General features: G+C 45.3%; 1 protein-coding gene across 3 annotated transcripts in view; it reads left to right on the forward strand.

Moving 5' to 3' along the window:
- The first annotated feature begins 660 nt into the window (after positions 1-660).
- The window catches only part of LOC138303584 (uncharacterized), a 59,775-nt gene continuing 36,346 nt past the window's right edge, over positions 661-24,089 (forward strand). The window contains exons 1-2 of one of the 3 annotated variants that reach the window (XM_069242851.1): positions 661-1,292; positions 15,134-15,585. In XM_069242851.1, the coding sequence (XP_069098952.1) occupies positions 859-1,292; positions 15,134-15,585 (886 nt within the window). In that variant the 5' untranslated portion in view covers positions 661-858. The remainder of the gene's footprint in view (positions 1,293-15,133; positions 15,586-24,089) is intronic. The other 2 variants (XM_069242850.1, XM_069242849.1) reach the window with 2 other exon arrangements.

A 24,089-nucleotide genomic window follows, 5' to 3' on the forward strand; every position in this document is an offset into this window, starting at 1 on the left:
ATTTGAATGATAGAATATACCCTTTATGAAGGTTGAACATAATGGATTCCACACATACTTCAGGGATCCCTTAAAATAGGTGCTTGCTTTTCCTCCAGATTTGTTTTTGATTTTTTTTTTATCATTTACTTTTGTGAAACAGTGCTTTACAACAGTGCTTTAAATGGTCCGGAACTGTCCGGTACAGAGTACCTGCGCACCTTTCATTTAAAGGGAAGGTACCTGCACTTCTCAGTACCGCTCCAAAGCATTCAATGAGAGAGTACCAGCACTTCTCGGAGCTAGCAGGGTCTGTGGATAGTGAGTGCTTCCATGTTTCCATTTAAAGCACTCCTTTACAATAAGCATTGGTAAAGCCAATAAATTGGTACTCATGATGAAGGCGAGACCTACTGACTTTGTCAGTGCTTGTCTTCATTCTGATATTTCTTGTCTCGCTGGTTAAGACCCTGAACTGTACCAGATGTTCACAAAAGGAAAGGGAAACTTGAGAGCTCTGCGTGGGCTTTACCAGGGAGTGTCGATTCCTGCAAGAGGCGGTCACTGCTGTGACGTTGTCTGCAGCGGATTCTAAGGGTCGAGGCAGAGCCGAAAAGCTCCTAGATACAGGCACTGTCAGGGGCACGAAATAGTGCACGAAACCGGTCAAATGAACCCCGAACATGAGCAAAAGGCGGTCTTCTTATCCACTGAAATACGAAATAAAAACAGAAAATTCCAATCGAAATTATTTTAGAGCTGTCCAAACTATTCCTAAATAGTTAAAAAAGAATAACCACGCCCCCCGCCAGCACCGCCCCCCGTCCCAGGAGCCATAAGATTGAAAGTTGTTTTCTAGAAACTCGAGTTGCAGCTAAAATGGAAGGCACGGAGTCAAAGTTGGATGGTGGAGCCACTAAAATGGACCCCCCAGAGCCCACCGGTGGGCAGAAGGCGATGCCACGGGCCCCACTGAGGGGGGCTGAAGAGGCGGACAGACAGCGGCGCTTCTGCAGGCTGAAGGATGAGCTGGACAGACAGCAATGGACCGTGTCCTTTAACCTGCTGGCGCTTGCTCTGATGGCCGTGAAGAATGCGCTCTGGCGCAGCACCCACATGTCGGACAGGAAGGCGCTATGGTCGGAGGTGGTGGTTTGGGTGATGGAGAAACTACTCTTCAGAGAACCTCCATTGGAGAATGAGATACAGGAGAAGCTGCTGCCCGGGGGAGAGACGCACTATGGACGGACCATTCCGCACCTCCTTGAAGCGCTGCGCACATTGTCCGCGGTCCTGAAGGACCTCTTCGCCAGGAACTGATAGAGCGGTCCGCACTAATAATTTACCTGTCTTCGGACGCTCTTTAGGCCGATGAATCTTTTGACTAAGTGGAACTCTCTGTACTCTTATATCGATCAATTTCATCAAATCAATAATCAATAACGAACATAAGCAATACCTTGATCAACATAATACTTGACGATTAATCCAGAATACATTTCAGCGAACCCTGACCTTTCAGTCAGGAATAACCACACCAGTTTATTGCAAAGTTAGTGAATTTATTTCCCTATATTAACAAAGCTAGCACAATATAAATGTGTCTCAACACCAAATGATAAACAAATATGAACATTAATAGCTGTCCATAGCGGCGAAACAAGTGCAGTCTATGTAGCATTTGAATCACAAGACATTCGATAATAGCAATGCAAATCACTAATACGATAATCTGTAATGAGCTAATTGCATACATTTAGTCAGCATAACAAGGTCTCAAATTGCATCGTGCAACAGAAGGAATCCTCACCTAACCTCAAATTAGCATCGGCATGTGGGACTTCATGCGAAAACAATTTAGCAACATTAATTTAGAAAAACTCCTAGCTAGGGATCTTGTCAAAAATCAGCAGTTGGTTACCTAAAAGAAACACAATGCAATTGTACAATTTCCTTTCATATTTACCAATTACGATCAGCATACAAGGAAGTCTTCGTCTCACAGGTACCGTTTCTCGATCAGCATGGGTACCGTTTCGATCAGCATGGGACGGCAAAGGGGCAGGGGTGGACGGGGCAATTGCCTCACGGCGGCAAAATAAAACTACTACTTCATGCAAAGGGATCAAAGTTAAAGTCTCTAGGGCAAGAATAATTTAAAGTCTCTTTCTCTCAATTAGAGAAAGCATCAAAGTCTCTTTCAAAATGGCGTCGCAGCAAAGTGTGCCATAATAGCTACGAAGTCTGCAAAATGGCGGGTATCGAGCTGGTAATGGCTGCAAAAGGCTTGTAATGGCAATAATGGCTACTTTCTTCTCGTGCACCTGGTTTTTATAGACAACAGTTCAAATCCAGTAGGGTCTTCCATTGGAGGGTTCATAGGTTAGCTTCAAATTGTCCAATCAAAAACGACAGTTCTCAAGCTTTTACTTAAGCATACATTATCCTTGGAGATGGGTACGCAAGTTGCAACATTTTATACCAATTAGCTCACTTTCAGAGCCTCCATTGTCCGCACCTGCAGATCGACCTTGGAGTAAAGAGAAAATATGCCAGGCTGGCACGAAACCTTAAGATAAGCATGTGAACGATCTCAGTGGAAAAGTACAGCTTCAAGCAAAAATACACGTTTATTAGCACATTGGAAAAATACGAGCATCTAAACCGTGAGACCAGGCAACTAGGCCAAAGCCTCCACTAAAGTAATGCTAAGCTAAAACATTTCAACCAAGCAAATCGTAGCATACGTTTATGATTATGTCGGATTAGTGCAATTCTAATACACCACGTTATATAAAGCACGCTTATAAATGTTGGCAAACTACTCTAAGGGCACATTTTGTCCCCGTACAATCTTCATTAGTTCGGTTAAAGTCACACATGATTATTTCAACACTACATTTAAGCGCTAATAAATGTAAAACCTTCATTTCTGCTTCATCAATCCCTCCTCTGATGACTACTAGTCATCACACAAATCATGCCCACAAATTTTATTCCATTAAAATTCTGTCAGTTCTCTTTTCCTTTTAGTTCCCCTAGTTTTCGCTTTGTATTCTTCTGCCATTCTTTTCATTATTTTCTCTTCCTTTCTTCTTTTAATTCTTTCTATAATCATTATTATTCCCCTTTTTATTCCCCAAATTCCAAATATGCAAATCATTACAATTAATATTCCCTGTATTATTTTTAGTAATATTCCATTCCAAATTCCCCCAAGCCAATGTCCCACTGAAGCAAGTCCTTTTCCAACCTTCTCCCACACTCCTGGTTCTTTCAGTTCCTTCAAATCTGCACTTTCTTTTGTTAGATTAGCAAGCATAGTTTTAATCTTCACACTATTGTCAGGAATATAAGTACAACAGTGTCGTGCACCAAGCATTTTGCAAACGCCGCCATCCTTTGCTAAAAGAATGTCTAAAGCAAGCCTATTTTGAAGAGTCATAGCTCTTTCCGCTGCAAGTTCAGCATCTATCAGGATTATAGCACCTGAAAACTTTGTCATCATGTTATCCACTATAGTAGACAACTTTCTTATTTTGATGGAATTCAGCACAACTCCCAATGAAGGAATCATGGCTCCAAATATATCTCCTACCACAGCAGCTGCGGTCTCTCGTTTCTGGATACGATGGGATCCAGATGTCTTTTGAATCATCGATAGGTCATCCAGCTGATAAACCTTTGGGAACACTATACCCAAATAACATCTCCCCCACCATCCCTTTGGAAGACGATAATAGGCATTATACCCACAAATGTAATATACACCTGGAATGACAGGGTCAAGTCCATTCATCATGAATGTCCATTTGGCCTTAAAGATAAACGTATGTTTACACTCACTCGCTCCTACGAAAATGTTATCATAATAAGATTCACCTCGATATATACAAAATTTCCCTACATGCCAAGCATCTAAAGCAATTCTCCCTTGTGTCTTTATTGCAGCAAAATCATAATTATCTACTGAAGTCCTCTTATGTAGCTCCTTTTCTAATTTTGCATTCATTTGTGCCCTTCTATCATCTGTGCGATCTAAAAAGCTTATTTCTACTGCAGAGAGCGAGCAGGTAAGATTTTCCCTATGAGCGTGAGCCGTTTCAAAAGGTAGCATTGGCTCGAAAAATTCCCTCATTATTTTAGCATCCCAATCTTTAGCAATCTGGCTTAGCTGCGCTATTTTAGGAACATATGCAAAGGTAACATCATAATTTGAATAAAAATACTGTATGTTAGTTTGACCATAAAATCTAGACATTACTATACTACATGTAATCCCGTATGTAAGAGGCATGTGGTGATAAGTCACCCCTTCCTTTACTGATGTCGGTATCTGTGTACACACATAACAATCTTTCGCATCCATAGTCTCAACATATTCTGTTAGCAAGCGATAGAAAACATTATATGAAAGCTCCTTCTTATCATGCAAGTGTCTCTCATCTAATTCTTGTCTTTTCAATGCGGTTAGTTCAGTGATAGTAACAGGAGCAAAAGTAGAAGCGTCAATTTTCTCATTCTCACCCTTTCCATGCATTGCAAGCACTATTGCCATTATTATTAGTACACATGCAATTACCAAGCCTATACACACATATTTACAATATTTCTTTCTACTGTTTTGCGTCATTGATCTGTATAGAATCAGAGAGCTAGAAGCACCTATAAATGAAACTATTTAGCAATTCAGTTACAAAGCTGAACGAGCGCAATGTTCACACAGTTTTCTTCAAGAGGCCAGTCACTTATCGGTTAGCAGCATTTGTCTCAATTCGGCAATAACTCAGTCTTTATCGGTTTAGCAAATATCTCCTCCAGTTTAACAATGTCTCAGCTGGTTTTATCACTCTAAATTTTAGCAGGCAATATAATTTATCACCCTTTCAATCAACAGAGTCCATAAAACTTTTCTTTTCTATTGGTATCTCTTCTTCTTCGTTCTCGATGCTTAGAGATACAAACTCGTCAGTCCAATCCTCATTGACTGCATATGCCCATTCAGGACCGGAATATCTTCTGTTCGGTATCCTTTTCTTTTTCAATTTTGCTTCTCTTTTCGATTCTGCTTCGCTGGTACTCTCCTCTTTTGTCAAGTCTTTTTCTTCACTCGAGGTTGGTACCACGACAGACACTTCCTTTCTTTTCTCTTTCACTTTTGGCCTTTCTCCGTCGTTCAAACCTTCTCCAGTCCTTTGTTTAACTGGTGATATACTTAGTCTCCTCTTTGCACCGTGTCCATTTGATGGACCTGCGACCTTTTCTGTGGAAGCTTGAACTGTTTCGTTCTGTTCTGCCTTGTCCCCTCCTTCTGGGGAATCAATCACGTTCTCTTTTTCTTTTCCTGTATCGTCTGCTTCTGGGAAAGCCCTCCTCTGATCAGGCTCTCCTGCTTTTTCACCTTTTTCGAGCCCTTCGTCACTGTTACTTTCGTCAGGCTCTGTATCACTTTCAGCTGCTTCAGGTTCTTTGTCACCTTCAGCTGCTTCAGGCTTTTTGCTACCCTCAGCTGCTTCAGGCTCTTTGTCACCTTCAGCTTCTTCGTCGCTGTCTGAACTTTCTCCTTGGTCTTCTCCAAGTGAGTCGGACTCTTCGCCCTCCAATAATATCCCTCTCTCTCCTGCTTCTGCCTGTTCTCTTTCAGTTCGGTTTTGTTCTGTCTCAGCACTCAGCACTGTTTTATCAGGCACTGGCAGTTTCAGCGCTTCAACTTCCTCATCTGTGGGACACAACACTTTCTTTGTGTGACTGCCGTGAATCCAGTTGGGAACCCCCGCACACTTCACGGCGGTAGTTGTCGTCAGGATCACTTGGAAAGGGCCTTTCCAACGGGGTTCCAGACACGACTTCCTCACGTGTTTCTTTACCACGACCCAGTCACCTGCTTTCAGTGCGTGTCCTGGACCTTGGATCGGTGGCAAGGTGGTTGCTTCCACCTGGTGAGAGAAAGAGCGAACCACGTCAGCCAGACCCTTGCAGTAGTCTAACACCATATCATCTGTAATATTCAAAAGCGCGTTTGCGGGAACTGCAGGAAGTCTCATAGCCCTGCCCATGAGAATTTCGTGCGGAGACAATCCAGTCTTTCTATCAGGGGTGTTTCTCATTGACATTAGCACCAAGGGCAATGCGTTAGGCCATTTCAAATTTGTCGATGCACATATTTTCGCCATTCTTGATTTCAGTGTACCATTCATCTGCTCTACCAGTCCTGATGCTTCAGGGCGATAGCTACAATGCAGTTTTTGCTCAATGTTCAGCGCTTCGCAAAGTAACTTTATCACCTCGTTATTGAAGTGACTTCCCCTATCTGATTCTAAAGAGATCGGGAATCCGAAACGTGGTATCAACTCTCTCAACAGTAGCTTTGCAACTGTAAGGCTGTCATTTCTACGTGTGGGGTATGCTTCAATCCAGTGAATAAAAATGCACACAATCACCAACACATACTTCAGACCTCCATGCACAGGCATCTCAATGAAATCTATCTGCATTCGACTAAATGGGCCACTGGCTCTGCCAATGTGGCTCGCATTCACAACCGTTCCCTTCCCCGGGTTCATCTGCTGGCAAGTGACACATCGATGGCAAACTGCTTCTGCAGCTTGACGAAATCTGGGGTTAAACCAATCAGTTTTGAACAATCTTATCATGGCATCTCTCCCTAGGTGAGCTTGCCCATGATAGAACCGCGCAAGCTGTGACAAGAGACTGTTTGGCAAAACAAATTTTCCCTCATTTGAAACCCATAACTCATCTGGTCTCTTTATACATTGTGATTTAATCCAGGAATCTCTCTCATCCTCCCTGACGCTATTCTGCAATGTTTTTAGTTCATCTATTGTATCTACGACCTTTAAGGCAAATGCTTCAGCTGGTTCGAGTTCTGGCTCACTTATCGAATTCCATTCATCCCTGAGTAATATACAGTTCAAGGCACAAAATCTTGCGACTTGATCCGCATATGCATTTCCCAGAGAAACATAGTCCTGTCCTTTCGTATGAGCACTACACTTTACCACTGCAACTTCGGCTGGCATTTGAATGGCGTGTAACAATTCCCTTATTCTCTCCCCGTTTTTCACTGGGGATCCTGAAGAAGTCAGGAAACCTCTCTGTGACCATAGTTGTCCAAAGTCGTGCACAATTCCAAACCCGTACTGACTATCAGTGTAAATGGTGACTTTCATCAATGCAGACAGTTGACATGCTCTTGTAAGGGCTACAAGTTCTGCTACTTGTGCGGAATAGACTCCTTGGAGCCAGGATGCTTCCAAGACACCTGTTACAGTACATACAGCATATCCTGCTTTCAAAATTCCCATCCCATCTCTTAGACATGAACCATCAACGAAAACAATTTGGTCATTTTCATCAAGCTTAGTATCCTTAATGTCAGGTCGAGGTTTTGTGCAAAATTCAGTCACCTGAAGGCAGTCATGCTCGACGTCTTCAGCGTTCTCAATTTCAGCATTTTCACCAGGAAGCAAGGTTGCTGGATTCAACGTAGTGCACCTTTTCAGCTGCACGTTCGGTGAGCCCAGAATTATCGTTTCATACCTTGTGAGTCTTGCTCCGGTCATGTGTTGCGTTCGGGAGCGGGTCAAAAGTATCTCAACTGAGTGAGGGACCATGACTGTTACTGGGTGTCCCATCACTATTCCTTCACTCTGAGTGAGGCTGATACCAACTGCTACTACGGCGCGCAAACACCCTGGAAGTGCTGCTGCGACCGGATCCAAAGTAGCTGAAAAATACGCTACTGGTCTGTTTACGCCACCATGGGCTTGAGTCAAGACAGACAAAGAACATGCATCACGTTCATGACAAAACAATGTGAAAGGCTTTGTGTAATCAGGCATACCTAAAGCTGGAGCCCTGCACATGCATTCCTTTAATTCAATAAAAGCATCCATCTCATCTCCTTTCAGCTCAATTTGATCCACGGCATCCTTCTGGGTCAGTTTCAGTAGAGGCTTTGCTAGAGTTGAAAAGTTGGGAATCCACTGGCGACAATAGCCCACCATTCCCAAAAACTTCCTCACCTCCCTCCTTGTCTTGGGTGGACTCATTTGAAGTACACTTGTTATTCTTTCCTTCATTATTCTCCGTGACCCTTTCTCTATTTGGTGACCCAAGTATTTCACTTTCTTCTGACAAAATTGCAATTTGGAAGGAGACACCTTGTGTCCATTCCTTCCCAAATGGTTCAACAGAGCAATGGTATCGGCTGTGCAGCCACTTTCTGTCTTTGATGCAATCAGTAAGTCATCAATGTACTGTACTAGAGTTGACTCGAATGGCAATTCTAATGCTTCTAAATCTTTCTTTAGAATCTGATTGAAGATTGACGGTGACTTTGAAAACCCTTGAGGAATTCGACACCAACTGTACACCCTGTCTAAGAATTTGAAACAAAAGAGGAATTGGCTGTCCTCATGGAGAGGCACCGAAAAGAATGCTTGTGACAAGTCGATGACTGAGAACCACTCGGCATCGCAAGGGACTTGAAACATTATCACAGCTGGATTTGGTACGACAGGGCAACACTTGACTATGATGTCATTTATTTTCCTCAAGTCCTGCACAAGTCGGACCTTTCCACTTGGCTTTATTAGTCCCATTATTGGTGAATTACATGGACTGCTTAACACTTCTTTCAGTACCCCCTGTTTTACAAATTCGTCAATAAGTTGGGCAACCTTCATGAGGGTGTCCTGTGCCATGTGGTATTGTGGGGTCTGGGGAAAGATCGCATTGGGCTTTACAGTCACTTTCACTGGTTCCACTCCTTTCATCAATCCCACCTCTTTCCCTGTCATATCCCACACTTCTTTTCCGACTGTTTCCCGTAATTCGGCTGGAATATCTTCTTCAGTTATCATCGGGAAAAGACAAATCAGAGGATATTCTTCATCGACAGTTTCCATCTCATCCCCCTCTACACTATCCTCTTCTTCCCCATCACTGCTCGTCTGTATTGTTATTCCTTCGTTCGAACACATGATCGAACAACCCAATTTGCACAATAGGTCTCTCCCTAACAGTGCTATCGGGCTTGAGTCACATATCACAAACTGATGCACCCCTTGATAGTTACCGATGCTGACTGGTACCGGATCTGTTATTGGGTTCGTCAGGTGCCTGTTTGCTACTCCCACCACTTGAACTGTCCTCCCTGAGAGTGGCAAATTTGGTACTTCACTGCTCTTAACAGTTGAACGTGTGGCTCCTGTGTCAACCAAGAATGAAACACGATGACCCATTACTCTTCCCTCTACGTACGGACCCTTTTGATCAACTTCCAAGGATGCTGCAAGCACACAATCTCCTTCTTCTTCTGAACTTTCACTCTCCCATACATTGTTTATTCCACTCTCACTGTGTAGTGGGAACTGTTGTACTGTGCCATTTGTACTCATTACCTGACCCGAGACCTGTGGAGGAACCATCACTTGCTGCTGACTCATTGGTGCCAAAGGTATTGGCATTTGCTGATTAGGTACCATGGGTAACTGCTGTTGCATTGGCTGCATTTGCGTCATCTGCATACGAGGCATCTGCATCTGCTGCGGCTGCATAGGTTGTAATCCCTGCAACTGATTTACGGTCTGGAAATTTGGGTTTGGACCTCTCATTTTCGGTCCCCTCATTGTCTGAAATGCATTGACATCATTGTTTTGCTGACCAACACCTGCACCTGCACCTGCACCTTCCTGCACCACCATCGGGCACTCGCGTTTCCAATGACCGACAATTCCGCACACGTGACACGGCATCACCTTCTTCATTGCCTGCACACCAGTCACAACAGTGTTCAAATCCGGACCATTATTCACAAAACCTCCTCTGCCTCTGCCTCTCGCCTGTGGCTGAAACACCATATTTCCCTGCAACTGCGGCTGCGGTTGCGGTACCTGCTGTTGGAACCCTTGCATCCCTTGCAAACCTTGCAGACCTGTCTGAGCTGCTTTAAGTTGCATCATCATCACCTTCTCTTTCAGCCTTTTCTGTTTCACCTCAATTTCGTCGCTACAGTATTTCGCATAATTCAACACCTCATCGATCGGTTTCGACTGCCAACAAATCAAATGCGACTTTATCATCTGACTTATTTCTGGTCTCAGCCCTTCCACAAATCTGAACACAAAATGAAGCATGTCCTTCGCCTCTATTGTTTCTGTGCCACTGTAGTTCTTAAACGCCTTCAACAACCTCTCATAGTAACTATGAATCGACTCTTTAGCCTCTTGGGCAGTTCGATCGATCTTCTGCCAATCCACATTTTTCGCGGCAACTTTCGTCTTCAAATGCTCAATCACCTTGTAGTACAGGCTCATTACCATAGGTGATGGTGCACCCGTCTCCCTGTCTCTCTCTGGTTCACTTGTCGGCCAACCTACAGCTCTTTTGCAATCCTCCCACAAATCCGCTGGAACCACAATCTCAAAGAGAGTATTCAGGTCTTCCCAGAGACATTTTGCAAGCTTCACAAACCTATCAGTCTGTTGATACCATTCAATCGGCTTCTCTCTCAGTTTGGGAAAATCATCCGTAAAGGACTGAATGTCGCTTCTGTGCCATGGTACATGTATTAATTTTCCCCCTGCTGTCTCCCTCATTGGTAACATGGTTACTGCCTCGCTACTCTGCGGTCTTTTCTCGTTGAGTTCCGTAGCACTGTCCCTCCTCTTTTCCTTTCTCTTTACCCACCTGCTTTCCCACTTGTCTAAGCACCTCCACACTTGTGCACTCTGCAGCAATTCTCTAAGGTGCGCCTTCATGCCTGCTGACCTCATGTGTTCAAAATCTGTGGTCCCAAAATCCAATCTGTAGCTCCTGCTCAAGTGTTTTGTCTTGTCTATATCAACCCCGTTTTTGTCAGCTACTTCCTGCAAACTTTTGTGTACCTTGTTCACTTCTTTTGTTATCCTGGGACATAGATACCTCAGCTCTTCTTCCGAGTAGGACTCTAACCTATTCACACCCATAGTCCCTTCCACCAATTCCTGTGCTTCCATGTTCAACCTGACCCTGTTCAGATAATCTTCTCCCTTCCCACTGGCTGAACTTTGTGTGGAATTTAGACTGTTGAACCACTGTGTCAGCTGTTGCGCATTCAACCCCATCAGTGTAGCGTTCACATCGACTGCCATCGACGGTTGCGGCAACTTTTCAATATTCGATGACAGCGGTATCACCAGTGGGGGACTCGACCTCACCAGTGTTGACTGAGCACATATGGGACTAAACTCCATCAAGGTCCCAGATCCAGTTGGCTGAGCCGCTATCGGAGTTATCCCTGGAGTGTTTTCTATGCACCTCCTCTCTGTCCCATTCTGCAGCATTGATCCCTGACCGCTCATACCTAAGTTAGGCTGACTGTACAGAGGTACTGGTGGACCTACGGTAATGGGTAGTGATATCGCATCTGGGTTTTGTCCATTCCCCATGTTCTGAGGCATGTTCATTCCCACACTATGGGTCATCATTGCCGGCATGCCCATCTGACTCCCCGTCATCTGAGCATGTGCATTTCACCCTTGCATCTGCTTTTGAGGCATCAGAAACTGAGTTGATTCAACTTGTGCCAATGTCGGGTTGTGACCATTCTGTACTCCCCTTACGGTTGGATCTAGAATCATTCCTGCACTGTTGTCACTGCTATAGTATCCTGGGATCTGCGGCTGATAATTTTCTGCTGGTTTCAGCATGGGCACATCTGGATATATTCTCCTAACCTGCGGTATCTGCGGGGTGAACAGTAGACTCGGGTCCTTAGATCCCGATGATGCTCCTGAACTCTGAGTTTCACCGTTCTGTACCGATGCCAGAGGGGCAGAACTGGTACTTGGACCTTGTCCACTCTCTGCATAAGGTGGTGGACGGTCGTTCAGCAATTGCATTATTAACTTCTCATCCTCTAACTCCTCTTCTCTTCTCAACTTTTCCTCGTCCTCTCTATCCTTGGAACACCTCCTGTTTGTCTTACAGGTAGCTTTCTTACCTGTCTCCTCATCTTTCTTAGTAATTGCGGGAAACAGTTTTATTCCCTGCAATACATCTGACCTCCACACCTTCTGTGCATTATCCCACCTAGCGTCCGCTAGTGTCTTTTCTACCTTCCTTATCCTGTTCTCGAACTTATTTTGCTGTTGCTGTCTAGCCATCAGTTCCCAAATTGCTAGAGCCTCAAGCTGTGCTGGCCTTGGAGGTACCTTCATGTCGTACATCGTGAATCTCAAATTCTCTAGTATCCTTATATTGAATGTCCCATGGATCGGGAATGCTACGCTCCCATGCTTCTCTGTCAACTTGTGCCATTGCTTTAGCCAAAGGCACGGAGCTACCCCTTTTTCCTCCATTACAATGTAAGCTGGTGTACCTTCGGGCGGCATCTCCTCTCCTACGCTCGCTTTAATGTAAGACTCCCCCTTCATCGCACTCCTTAATGCTTTAAAAAATTTCATTTTCTCGTCTTTTATTTCACAAAATTTGTAATCAATAGGTGACTTTTATTCCCGGAATACTCTTCGCTTGCCTTTCCCCTTCCAATCGAGCCCCACGGACTGCGTCCAATCCGTGCGCGACCCTTCTCTCCAACCAACCTATCCCAGCGCGGCTCCTAGTGACGTCACACTCACACACACTGCGGCTGACAAAGCCTCGCGGCTAGTCCTCCTTCACTCAGCTCCTCTTGTAACAACTCCTTGCATGTATCGCGAGCTACCAAAAAATAAAACAGATCTGTCGGTTTACTACAGGAAGGGTAACACAGTCGCTTCAGGACCTTAGGGATTTTTCACTAGCCTCGGTAGTTATTCCATCTTTCTCGGTCCCCACGTTCGCAAGCAAATCTGACCCGCAGACCTACTCTCAACTTGTCAATGATCTATTCTAGTGCACTTAGAATCTTGTCAAAGCCCGAAGTCGAAGTTCCTTTCACTCCCTAACACACGTACCGACTCGTTGACCACGCCCGATCAACCTACTAAACCGCCCACACCACAACATGGATCAACATACTCCGGAGTCTCTTGACCTCGCATGGCCCGTCTCAACAACAACAACCACGTGGACCTTTTTATGCACAAAGCGCCACACACACATGAAGTTCGACGACTTCCCTACTCTCACACTCGGAGTCGCACCTCCGCTATTTCTATGAAGTTCGACGACTTCTCTACTTCTACACTCGGAGTCGCACCTCCGCTATCCTCTGAAAAAGAAAAAAAAATTCTCGCAACCTTTTCACACATCTGCGGCAGTAAGCTGTGCAAGCGCAAAACCCTAGCTTCACTCATACCATCACTAGTACCGCCAACGCTGATTCCACACCTCCATTCTCTTCATTCGCAAGCTCCGAGATCCCGGGAAAGTCGCGGTGGACCTAGCCCATCATCATTCTGTCAATCTATTTTACCCAAGAAAAATCTAATTCAACTTCTCGAATGGGGTCTCAAAGGGTGTAACCGTTAATTCAACACCATGTACTTTAAGAGTACGGGGTCCCAAAAGACGTAACCGTCCTCTGCTACCATCTACTGATAGAGCGGTCCGCACTAATAATTTACCTGTCTTCGGACGCTCTTTAGGCCGATGAATCTTTTGACTAAGTGGAACTCTCTGTACTCTTATATCGATCAATTTCATCAAATCAATAACGAACATAAGCAATACCTTGATCAACATAACACTTGACGATTAATCCAGAATACATTTCGGCGAACCCTGACCTTTCAGTCAGGAATAACCACACCAGTTTATTGCAAAGTTAGTGAATTTATTTCCCTATATTAACAAAGCTAGCACAATATAAATGTGTCTCAACACCAAATGATAAATATGAACATTAATAGCTGTCCATAGCGGCGAAACAAGTGCAGTCTATGTAGCATTTGAATCACAAGACATTCGATAATAGCAATGCAAATCACTAATACGATAATCTGTAATGAGCTAATTGCATACATTTAGTCAGCACAACAAGGTCTCAAATTGCATCGTGCAACAGAAGGAATCCTCACCTAACCTCAAATTAGCATCGGCATGTGGGACTTCATGCGAAAACAATTTAGCAACATTAATTTAGAAAAAACTCCTAGCTAGGGATCTTGTCAAAAATCAGCAGTTGGTTACCTAAAAGAAACACAATGCAATTGTACAATTTCCTTTCATATTTACCAATTACGATCAGCATACAAGGAAGTCTTCGTCTCACAGGTACCGTTTCTCGATCAGCATGGGTACCGTTTCGATCAGCATGGGACGGCAAAGGGGCAGGGGTGGACGGGGCAATTGCCTCACGGCGGCAAAATAAAACTACTACTTCATGCAAAGGGATCAAAGTTAAAGTCTCTAGGGCAAGAATCATTTAAAGTCTCTTTCTCTCAATTAGAGAAAGCATCAAAGTCTCTTTCAAAATGGCGTCGCAGCAAAGTGGGCCATAATAGCTACGAAGTCTGCAAAATGGCGGGTATCGAGCTGGTAATGGCTGCAAAAGGCTGGTAATGGCAATAATGGCTACTTTCTTCTCGTGCACCTGGTTTTTATAGACAACAGTTCAAATCCAGTAGGGTCTTCCATTGGAGGGTTCATAGGTTAGCTTCAAATTGTCCAATCAAAAACGACAGTTCTCAAGCTTTTACTTAAGCATACATTATCCTTGGAGACGGGTACGCAAGTTGCAACATTTTATACCAATTAACTCACTTTCAGAGCTTCCATTGTCCGCACCTGCAGATCGACCTTGGAGTAAAGAGAAAATATGCCAGGCTGGCACGAAACCTTAAGATAAGCATGTGAACGATCTCAGTGGAAAAGTACAGCTTCAAGCAAAGATACACGTTTAATAGGAAAAATACGAGCATCTAAACCGTGAGACCAGGCAACTAGGCCAAAGCCTCCGCTAAAGTTATGCTAAGCTAAAACATTTCAAACAAGCAAATCATAGCACACGTTTACGATTATGTCGGATTAGTGCAATTCTAATACACCACGTTATATAAAGCACGCTTATAAATGTTGGCAAACTACTCTAAGGGCACATTTTGTCCCCGTACAATCTTCATTAGTTCGGTTAAAGTCACACATGATTATTTCAACACTACATTTAAGCGCTAATAAATGTAAAACCTTCATTTCTGCTTCATCAGAACCCCCCCTTGTCCGCCGCCCCCCGGCTGTCCGACGGGCCCTGGCTGTGGTCTCTGCTGCCCCCGCAGCAGGAGCTAGAATGCGCGTCTTGCCCGCCCGCAGAGGATGATCTCCAAGAGCGCCTCGATCTGTGCGAGGAGCTTTGTGCATTCAGGAAGAAAGCATACGAGGAGCTGCGGGACGGGGTCCTGGGTGACCCCTCCGACCTGTATCAGGAGTTGGAGGGGCTGACACAGCGCTTCAAACTCCAGACCAGAGAAGTGCTGGCCAGGACCAAAGGAGTACTGACGGGCACCCGGGGGGTCCTGGACAAAGTGGATTCAGCCACTGAAGCACCAGAGCGGACCCCGAAAACCCACGGAAATTCTGCCTCGGAAGAACAGATCTCACTGTCGATAGATGGAGAGCGCGGCGCTGAATCCAGGTGTGATCATCCTTCATTCTTGCAAGGTTGGTAAATTAAGGACCATTGCTTTGTGGAAGAATAACACCCATTCTTTACAGCGCATAGAAGCGGCGGAGGCCTATAGAGAAGCGCTACACTTTAGCATTCTTATTAAAGTGTCATGAATTCAGTTTGGATTACTGTTACAATTAGTGGGGTTGATGGAGACGGGCACAGGGCAGACAATGCGAGGAGGCGCTATGAGCATGCGCCGAGAAACTTTTTTTGTGAGTAAAAGTTGGACTCGATAACGCTTTTTTTTTTTTCCCTCCTAGCGCGATTTTGAGTCCCAAATAGGTACTTTCCGAATAATGGCGCTTGTCTCACCCTTGGTTGTTTTCGCACTCACTGAAGAGGTTGCACAACCAGACCATGTCGTCCGGTATCCCCACCTTCGCTCTCCAATCGGAGGGCAGTGACGGGGGTGGTATGACTGGGGGGAGAGCACGACACCCCCCTCACTGGCTGCCATCCCGGACAATAAACAAAGTTATCAGCCGCCCCTTCCGCGACTGACTGGGTTTAAAAGGCGGGGGTGGAAGGCGCTGCTCTAGTCCAGTTATAAATAACATTAAAACGCAGTCTGTTTGTGACAAATTAAGGACGAAGGAATGGCTCTACTCTCACAATTTATGTAGGAGCACTTTCTACAATTAATGTTGAAGTACAGGCAAAGTTTAATTAACTTGGCTGCTCATGACGTCTCCCTCTTTCCACAGGACACAATTAAAAACAAGCATTTGCAAAGCAATAGTTCTCCATTTGCCAGAGTTAGAGCTCTTGGCTTTGGGAAGGACAATGTTTTTTACCCATGCGTTTTGACTGTGCTTTGCATAATGGCATGTTTGAGCCGAGTAAAACTACATGTCCCAGAATGCAACCTAGTGTTGTTTAAGGCGTCAAAATTGGGTGAAGGTGCTGAAATGTTTTCAATTTCAAACATGTTAAACATTGTGATCCAATAGACAACACAGTGAGTACATCTGAACGCCCCGTTTACAATGTCCTTCCCCAAACAGTCAGTGTTCGGTGTGCTTTTGGTAACTCCGAATATGGCCATGTAACATTTCTAAGATCATGGAATTGTCCCCCCATGCCAAATCGGATGTTGGGGTACCACTCCCATGCATCCCCGGGGCTTCATTATGGACCCCGGGTACTGCCAAACCAGCTCTCTGGGGTTTTCTCTGCAGCTACAGCTGCTGCCACCCACAGACACGCTTCTGCCCTCCTGGGGTCTGGGCAGCCCAGTCCCAGGAAGGCAGAACAAAGGATTTCCCCTGAGAGAGGGTGTTACACCCTTTCCCTTTGGAAATAGGTGTGAAGGGCTGGGGAGGAGTAGCCTCCCCCAGCCTCTGGAAATGCTTTGAAGGGCATAGATGGTGCTCTCCTTGCATAAGCCAGCCTACACCGGTTCAGGGTACCCCCAGTCCCTGCTCTGGCGCAATACTGGACAAAGGAAAGGGGAGTGACGACTCCCCTGTCCATCACCACCTCAGGGGTGGTGCCCAGAGCTCCTCCAGTGTGTCCCAGACCTCTGCCATCTAGAATCCAGAGGTGTGAGGGCACAATGGAGGCCTCTGAGTGGCCAGTGCCAGCAGGTGACTTCGCAGACCCCTCCTGATAGGTGCTTACCTGAGTAGGTGGCCAAACCTCCTCTGAAGGCTATTTAGGGTCTCTCCTGTGGGCTTTTCCTCAGATAACGACTTGCACGAATTCACCAGAGTTCCTCTGCATCTCCCTCTTCGACTTCTGCCAAGGATCGACCAGTGACTGCTCCAGGATGCCTGCAAAACTGTAACAAAGTAGCAACGAGACTACCAGCGACATTGTAGCGCCTAATCCAGCCGGCTTTCTCGACTGTTTCCTCGTGGGGCATGCTCTGGTGGCTCTCTGCCTTCACCCTGCACTGAAGCCGAAAATAAATATCCCGTGGGTTGACGGAGTCTTCCCCCTGTTAACGCAGGCACCAAACTTCCCCGTTCTCTGGGTCCCCTCTAATCGTGATGAGCGTGGTCCCTGGAACACATGTGGTAGATCCAAGTAACCCCGACAGTCCAGTGGTCCATCTGTCTAAATTTGGAGAAGGTAAGTCCTTGCCTCCCCCAGCCAGAAAGTAATCCTGTGTACTGCGTGAACTGCAGCTGCTAGGGTTTCTGTGCACTTCTTCAAGGAATCCTTCGTGCACAGCCTAGCCCAGGTCTCCAGCACTTCGTCCTGCATTGCTCAACTCGCTGAGTTGACCACCGGCTTCGTGGAACTCTCCTTTGTAGTGTTGAGATGACCGCGGTGCTCAGTTTTCTTGAACCCGTGTTCAAGTACTTCTGCGGGTGCTGCCTTCTTGTGTGTGGGATCTCTGTGTTGCTGAGGGCCCCCTCTGTCTCCTCTTCCAAGTGTTGACCTCCTGATCCTTCCTGGGCCCAGGCAGCACCCTTTTTCTTCAAATGCGACCTTTGCAGCTAGCAAGGCTTGTTTGTGGTCTTTCTCCAAAGAAACAACTCTGCGTCCTCCAGCACGCCGTGGGACATCTTCTGTGCAAAGGAGAAGTTCCTGGCACCTTCCGTTGTTACAGAATCTTCAGCTTCTTCCACCCGGAGGCAGCCATTTTGCACCTTCATCCGGGGTTTAGTGGGCTCCTGCCCCCCTGGATACTTTCGTGACTCTTGGACTTGGTCCCTTTCCTTTACAGGTCCTCAGGTCCAGGAATCTGTCTTCAGTGCTTTGCAATCTGTTGTGGTCTTTGCCAAATCTCCTATCACAACTTTAGTGTGTTTCTGGGGAAGTAGGGTCACTTTTCTCCTACTTTTCAGGGTCTTGGGTGGAGTATCTTGGACACCCTTAGTGTTTTCTTACCATCCCAGTGACCCTGTACACACTACACTAGGCTAGGAGTCCCTAAGTGGTTCACATTTCACTTTCATAATATATGGTTTGTGTTGCCCCTAGGCATATTGCATCCTATTGTATTCTACAGTGTTTGCACTACTTTTCTAACTGTTTACTTACCCAATTGTGGTTTGTGTGTATAGTTTGTGTATTTTACTTACCTCCTAAGGGAGTATATCTTCTGAGATATTTTTGGCACATTGTCACTAAAATAAAGTGCCTTTATTTTGAGTAACTCTGAGTATTGTGATTCTTAGATATAGTGCTATATGATATAAGTGGGATAGTAGGAGCTTTGCATGTCTCCTAGTTCAGCCTAAGCTGCTCTGCTATAGCTACCTCTATCAGGCTAAGCTGCTAGAACACTACTAATCTACTAGTAAGGGATAACTGGACCTGGCACAAGGTGTAAGTACCATCAGGTACCCACTATAAGCCAGGCCAGCCTCCTACACATATTGGCTGCTCTAGCCAGTGAGGAAGCAGCAAAGAAGAGCGACACTGCAGTTAACCTATGATAAGCAGCAGGCCGATTCAAAGTCATTTAACTGACTACAGCAGGTTTGGCAGACTGCGCATGGACTGCAAAGGCTAAACCTAAAAAAGGCCATACAGGCTTGTGTATTTTATATTTTTTAAGAAACAATAGCTGGGTGAGGCCATTAAAGCTGTCTCAAAGGCCAGACCTAAAAATAAAAATAATTACTACATAGCATACGAAATCCTGTATGCAGCCGAAGGAGTGACATCGCAGAAAATTGTCACAGTCCTAGCAATTACCTCAATTCACAGCGAATAGCCATATTTTATTGTCAAAGTTGAGCTATTTTTATTGTGACATGGGACTGTCAATATAGGCACACAGTAAATTAACTTCTATATTTACACCTCCTTGTCTCATGCACAACACTGAAAGATTTCGCCTGCAGGCAGAGCTCATGCGCTATCGCTTGGCGACAATCTGTTGTGTCTAAAAAAACCACACTAGCATGGCTGCCTTTCAGCATGGATAAAGGTTTGTGGCATAGAGGAGAGTGGAATGGAGTAGCGTGGAGTAGCATAGAGTGGCATAAGGTGATAGAGAGTGTCAGACAGTGAAGTGTTGTAGAGTGGCGTGTCGTAGAGTGTTGTAACATTGTAGAATGCAGTGGCATAGATTCGGAAGGTGCAGAGCAGAATAGAGTGGCCTAGAGAGCAGTGGCAAAGAATGCATTGCAGTAGGGTGCAGTGGTTCACAGTAAAGTAGACTGGCACACAGTGTAATGGCATAAGGTACTGTAGCGCTGAATGCGGTGATGTGGTGTGGAGTGGTGCACAGTGCAGTTTTGTAAATTGGCATGGAGTAGAGTGGAGTCCTGCAAAAAGCATTGATGTAGATTACAATGGCATAAAGTGATGCAGTGCAGTGGCCTGGAGTGTCTTGGTGTGGATGGAAAACAGCCTAAACCACAAACCCCGAACAACGAGGTGCGTTGTCCGTGAAAGCGGAACAACGCTTTTGTGAACAATGACTCTGTTGTTCTCTGTGTTAACCACACATTTCCTGAACAACGAATATGCATGGCTAAGGCAGAGGAAAACAGACTAAGGATCGAAGAGGACGCGGTCAAGTAAGTGGGGCTGGGATAGGGTTTGGGGGGATAGTTTAGGGGCGGGGTGGGGGTAGTTTTAGTTTTTAAGAATGGGGTGGGGGGGGTCGGGGTAAATTTAGTTTTTTAGGGGCCAGGGTTGGGTGTCGGGGTAGTTGTACGTTTTAGGGGTGGGGCATCAAGGTAGTTTTAGGGGCAAAGGTGAGGGGTCAGGGTGGTTTTAGGGGCAGGAGTGGGGAGTTGGGGTGGTTTTAGATTTTAGGGGAAGGGGTGGGGGGTCACGGTAGTTTTAGGGGCGGGGATGGGGGTCAGGGTATTTTTAGTTTTTAGGGGCGGGGATGGGGGGTTGGGGTAGTTTTAGATTTTAGGGGCGGGGTGGGGGATCGCAGTAGTTTTGGGGGTGGGAGGTCAGGGTGATTTTAGGTTTTAGGGGCGGGGTGGTCACAGTAGTTTTAGGGGTGGGGGGTCGGGGTAGTTTTAGGTTTTAGGGATGGGGTCAGGGTAGTTTTAGTTTTATGGGGCAGGGGTGGGGTGTCGGGGTAGGATTGTTTTTAGGTACAGGGGTAGGGGAGTCAAGCGGGGGGTTAGTATGCTGGAACCATGCATGCCGTTCCACGCATGCCTTTACCAGGCATGCCTTAACAATGAAAATTTGGTGTTAAGGTATTCGTGGTAAAGTCATTAGTGGTAACAACGTGGTTGTTGTCCGGACTGCGTTGTTCAGGCATTTTTGGTTCTAGCATGCGTTGTTCCATCCTATATTCGGTGTAGACTACAGTAGAGTGGCGCAGAGTAGAGTGGCGCAGAGTAGAGTGCAGTGGTGTGGTGTAGAGTGACATAAAGTGCAGTGGTGTAGAATAGAATTCTGCAGAGTAGAGTACAGTGGTATAGAGTGCAGTGATGCAGAATAGATTGGCGTAGAGTGCAGTGGCATAGAGTGCATGGATTTTGAGTGCAGTGGAGTGGTGTAGAGTGCATTGACGTTGAGTTCAGTGGTTTAGCGTGGAGGGACATAGAGTGAAGTGGCATAGACTAGAGTGGTGCAGAGCAGAGTAGCATAGAGTGCTGTGCATAGAGTGAAGTGGTGCAGCATAGAGTGGAGTGGTGCAGAGTGGAGTAGAGTGGCGAAGAGTGAAGTGGTATAGTGTGGAGTGGTGCAGGGTACAGTGCAGTGGCGTAGAGTATGCCACTGTACTCTATGCCACTCTGGAACAGAGTAAAGTGGCATAAATTGTAGTGGTGCAGAGTAGATTAGAGTGGCATAAAGTAGAGTGCATTGGCATAGAGCACAATGGCATAGAGTGCTGTGTTGCAGAGTAGTGCAATGTGGGGAGGCATAGAGAAGAGTAATGCGGATGGAGTGGGGTGGCAAAGAGTGGTGTGGCGAAGAGTGGAGTGGTGCAAAGTAGAATGGAGAGGCCTAGCTTGCAGTTCAGTGCAGTGGAGAAGAATGCAGCAGTGCAGAGTGGAGTAGAGTGCATTGGCATAAGGTAGAGTGGTGCACAGTAAAGTGAAGAGGCGTAGAGTGAAGTGGAGCAGAACCCAGTTGCATAGAGTCCAGTGGTGTAAGTCGAGTGGCGCAGACTACTGCACAGTGAAACAGAGCGGTGTAGCATAGAGTCGAGTGATGCAGAGTAGAGTGCAGTGATATGGAGTGGTGTAAAGTGAAGTATGCCTAGTGTGACCGCATACTGCTGTTACAGACAACACATTTCTAATTGAAATTACTATTACATTTGCACAGACACAGTTTTCCTAATAAAAGTATACTGTACACAAATGATAATGGGGGTTATTCTAACTTTGGAGGAGGTGTTAATCCGTCCCAAAAGTGACGGAAAAGTGACGGATTTACCACCAGCCGTATTACGAGTCCATTATATCCTATGGAACTCGTAATACGGCTGGTGGTATATCCGTCACTTTACCGTCACTTTTGGGACGGATTAACACTCCTCCAAAGTTAGAATAACCCCCAATGTGTGGAAATGTCATCACCTAGTGTATCGATTTGTTTCGATCTTATATAAATATTTCTTTCCACCACACTTCAGAATTACAAAAAAAAGTGCTTTATTTGTGTTTTCCTAATTTTGATATATTCTGAAATTTCTGCATAGTTCATTACAGACATTTAGGCTTTGTTGTGTGCTAGAAAAAGCCAGATTGTCACATAACCCCTCTCACTTTGAAGCCCCCAAAAGCAAAGTAAATGCTGAGCGCCCTCGGGAGACAGAGCCTGACATTTGATCTCTGTCTTGGAATGCACAGCAAATGTGACAAGATAAGAACACGATTTAAAGTCTGGTTTACAGAAAGGGAGCACTCAGAAGGATACAGTAAATAAGGGATGCTCTTCGCAAGGGACGAACTCCAGCTGGACAGCCAAAAAGAAATAAAGCCAGCAACTAGAAAGCAAGCACATGTGAGTTACAAACCACAAAGGCAATGATGAGCAATGGGTGATGCATTCCTAGGGAAGCTTTTCAAATGTTCCCAAGATGTCTTTAGCAAACCAGAATGCTTGACTGTCTGGGGGGCTTTGACCTAAAAAACTCTATAAAAAGGAGACTTTAGCCTGCCCATCCTTTAACATTCATTGGTAGATTATTACTCGTCTTTGTGGCTCCCTAATTTGGCAAGGGTCTGAGCAGTGCTTAATTTGTATGAAAATAAGTGCCAGAGCCCTCAAGAGGGCAGTGCAGCCTGCACCACACATTGCCCCTGGCAGCACTGCCAGTCACAGTACCAACACAACTACTAACCCATACACTCCTACAAGTGCAACAATTCGGATTATTCCAGGCAACCAAAAGCCATAAGGATTGCTTGGGCAGCAAATATTCATCATTTTAAATGTATTTTGAATTAATAAAAGCTGTTGTTTCGATCACCTCTAAATTAGGCAAATAGCACCACCATGTGGCAGACAGTCAAAAGTGCCAGTGTTGCCAATTAAGTGCCGGTGCCGAGCACCAGAAACCACTGGCTCAAATTAAGCACTGGGTCCAAGTCATCACTTCCAGCGGTGCATGAACCAACTACAGATTGATTTAGCTCAATTAGTGAGCATCCACTGATCGCACATGTGACTGAGGTTCTACTTATTCTTTTTTGTCATTTTTTTAATATAGTGCAACAACCCAACCCAAAGGTATTGAAGAGCTTTAAATGAACACAAGTTACATTACATAAGTTCAGCTTCATTTTTGACACAGAGATGTTAAGTGATTTGTTCAGGAAGCTGCGCCCACACCCAGACTCAAACCTGGGTTACCAGTTCCGAAGTTGGCAGCTCTGGCCATTATGCCGCATATGTCTTCACCCTCTGCTCCTATTTTGCTTTTTAGGACTTCTTGTGCCTTATCTTCCACAGTGGCTCTCGATCACAGCAGGTGGATTTCAATGCATTGCCTAGCCACCAACAATCCAAGCTGCACTAATTTCTATTGGGGTTTATTAATCCCGGCTTTGGGTATGAGCCTCAGAAGACAGTGTAGGTTTGAATTCTCAACATTGTTCGGTGTGAGTCTTCCATCTGTGAGAATGTACTGTCTTCTTCATCAAATTGAGGGCAAGAGGAGGATATGTCAGGGTCAGTTCTCTTGAGGAGTCATAAATGTTCTGTGTAAAAAGTTAAAAGTGAATTCATTTAAAACTGGTATTGCTTGAGACTTCCTGTAGCATGGAGCACACATTTTCCCCCCATTTTCCATCTGACAAAGGAATTTAAACTTCTCCTCCCCATGATTGGCTGGCCAATATCAGAATTTTAGTTTTCTTTAGTTTTAGGGCTTTATTGAGATTCAAAAACAGCATCCTCTCCTTTCACAATGTTAACACTGGCTTTAGTGTGACTGGGGTGCTAGGAGTTCCAGAAAATCCCACTCACGTCTCCCTTGCTGTCCTTACTAGTTATGCATATTGGATGAACTGCCCTGGTCCCACACTAAATGTTTTGTGCTGCTGTAAGGGTGATACGTTTTTCATCTGGGTACAGATTTCTCAGTGTATTGCATCTCCCTTCTCTCCAT

Source organism: Pleurodeles waltl, chromosome 7 (assembly GCF_031143425.1).
Source record: "Pleurodeles waltl isolate 20211129_DDA chromosome 7, aPleWal1.hap1.20221129, whole genome shotgun sequence".
Taxonomy (NCBI): Eukaryota; Metazoa; Chordata; class Amphibia; order Caudata; family Salamandridae; genus Pleurodeles; species Pleurodeles waltl.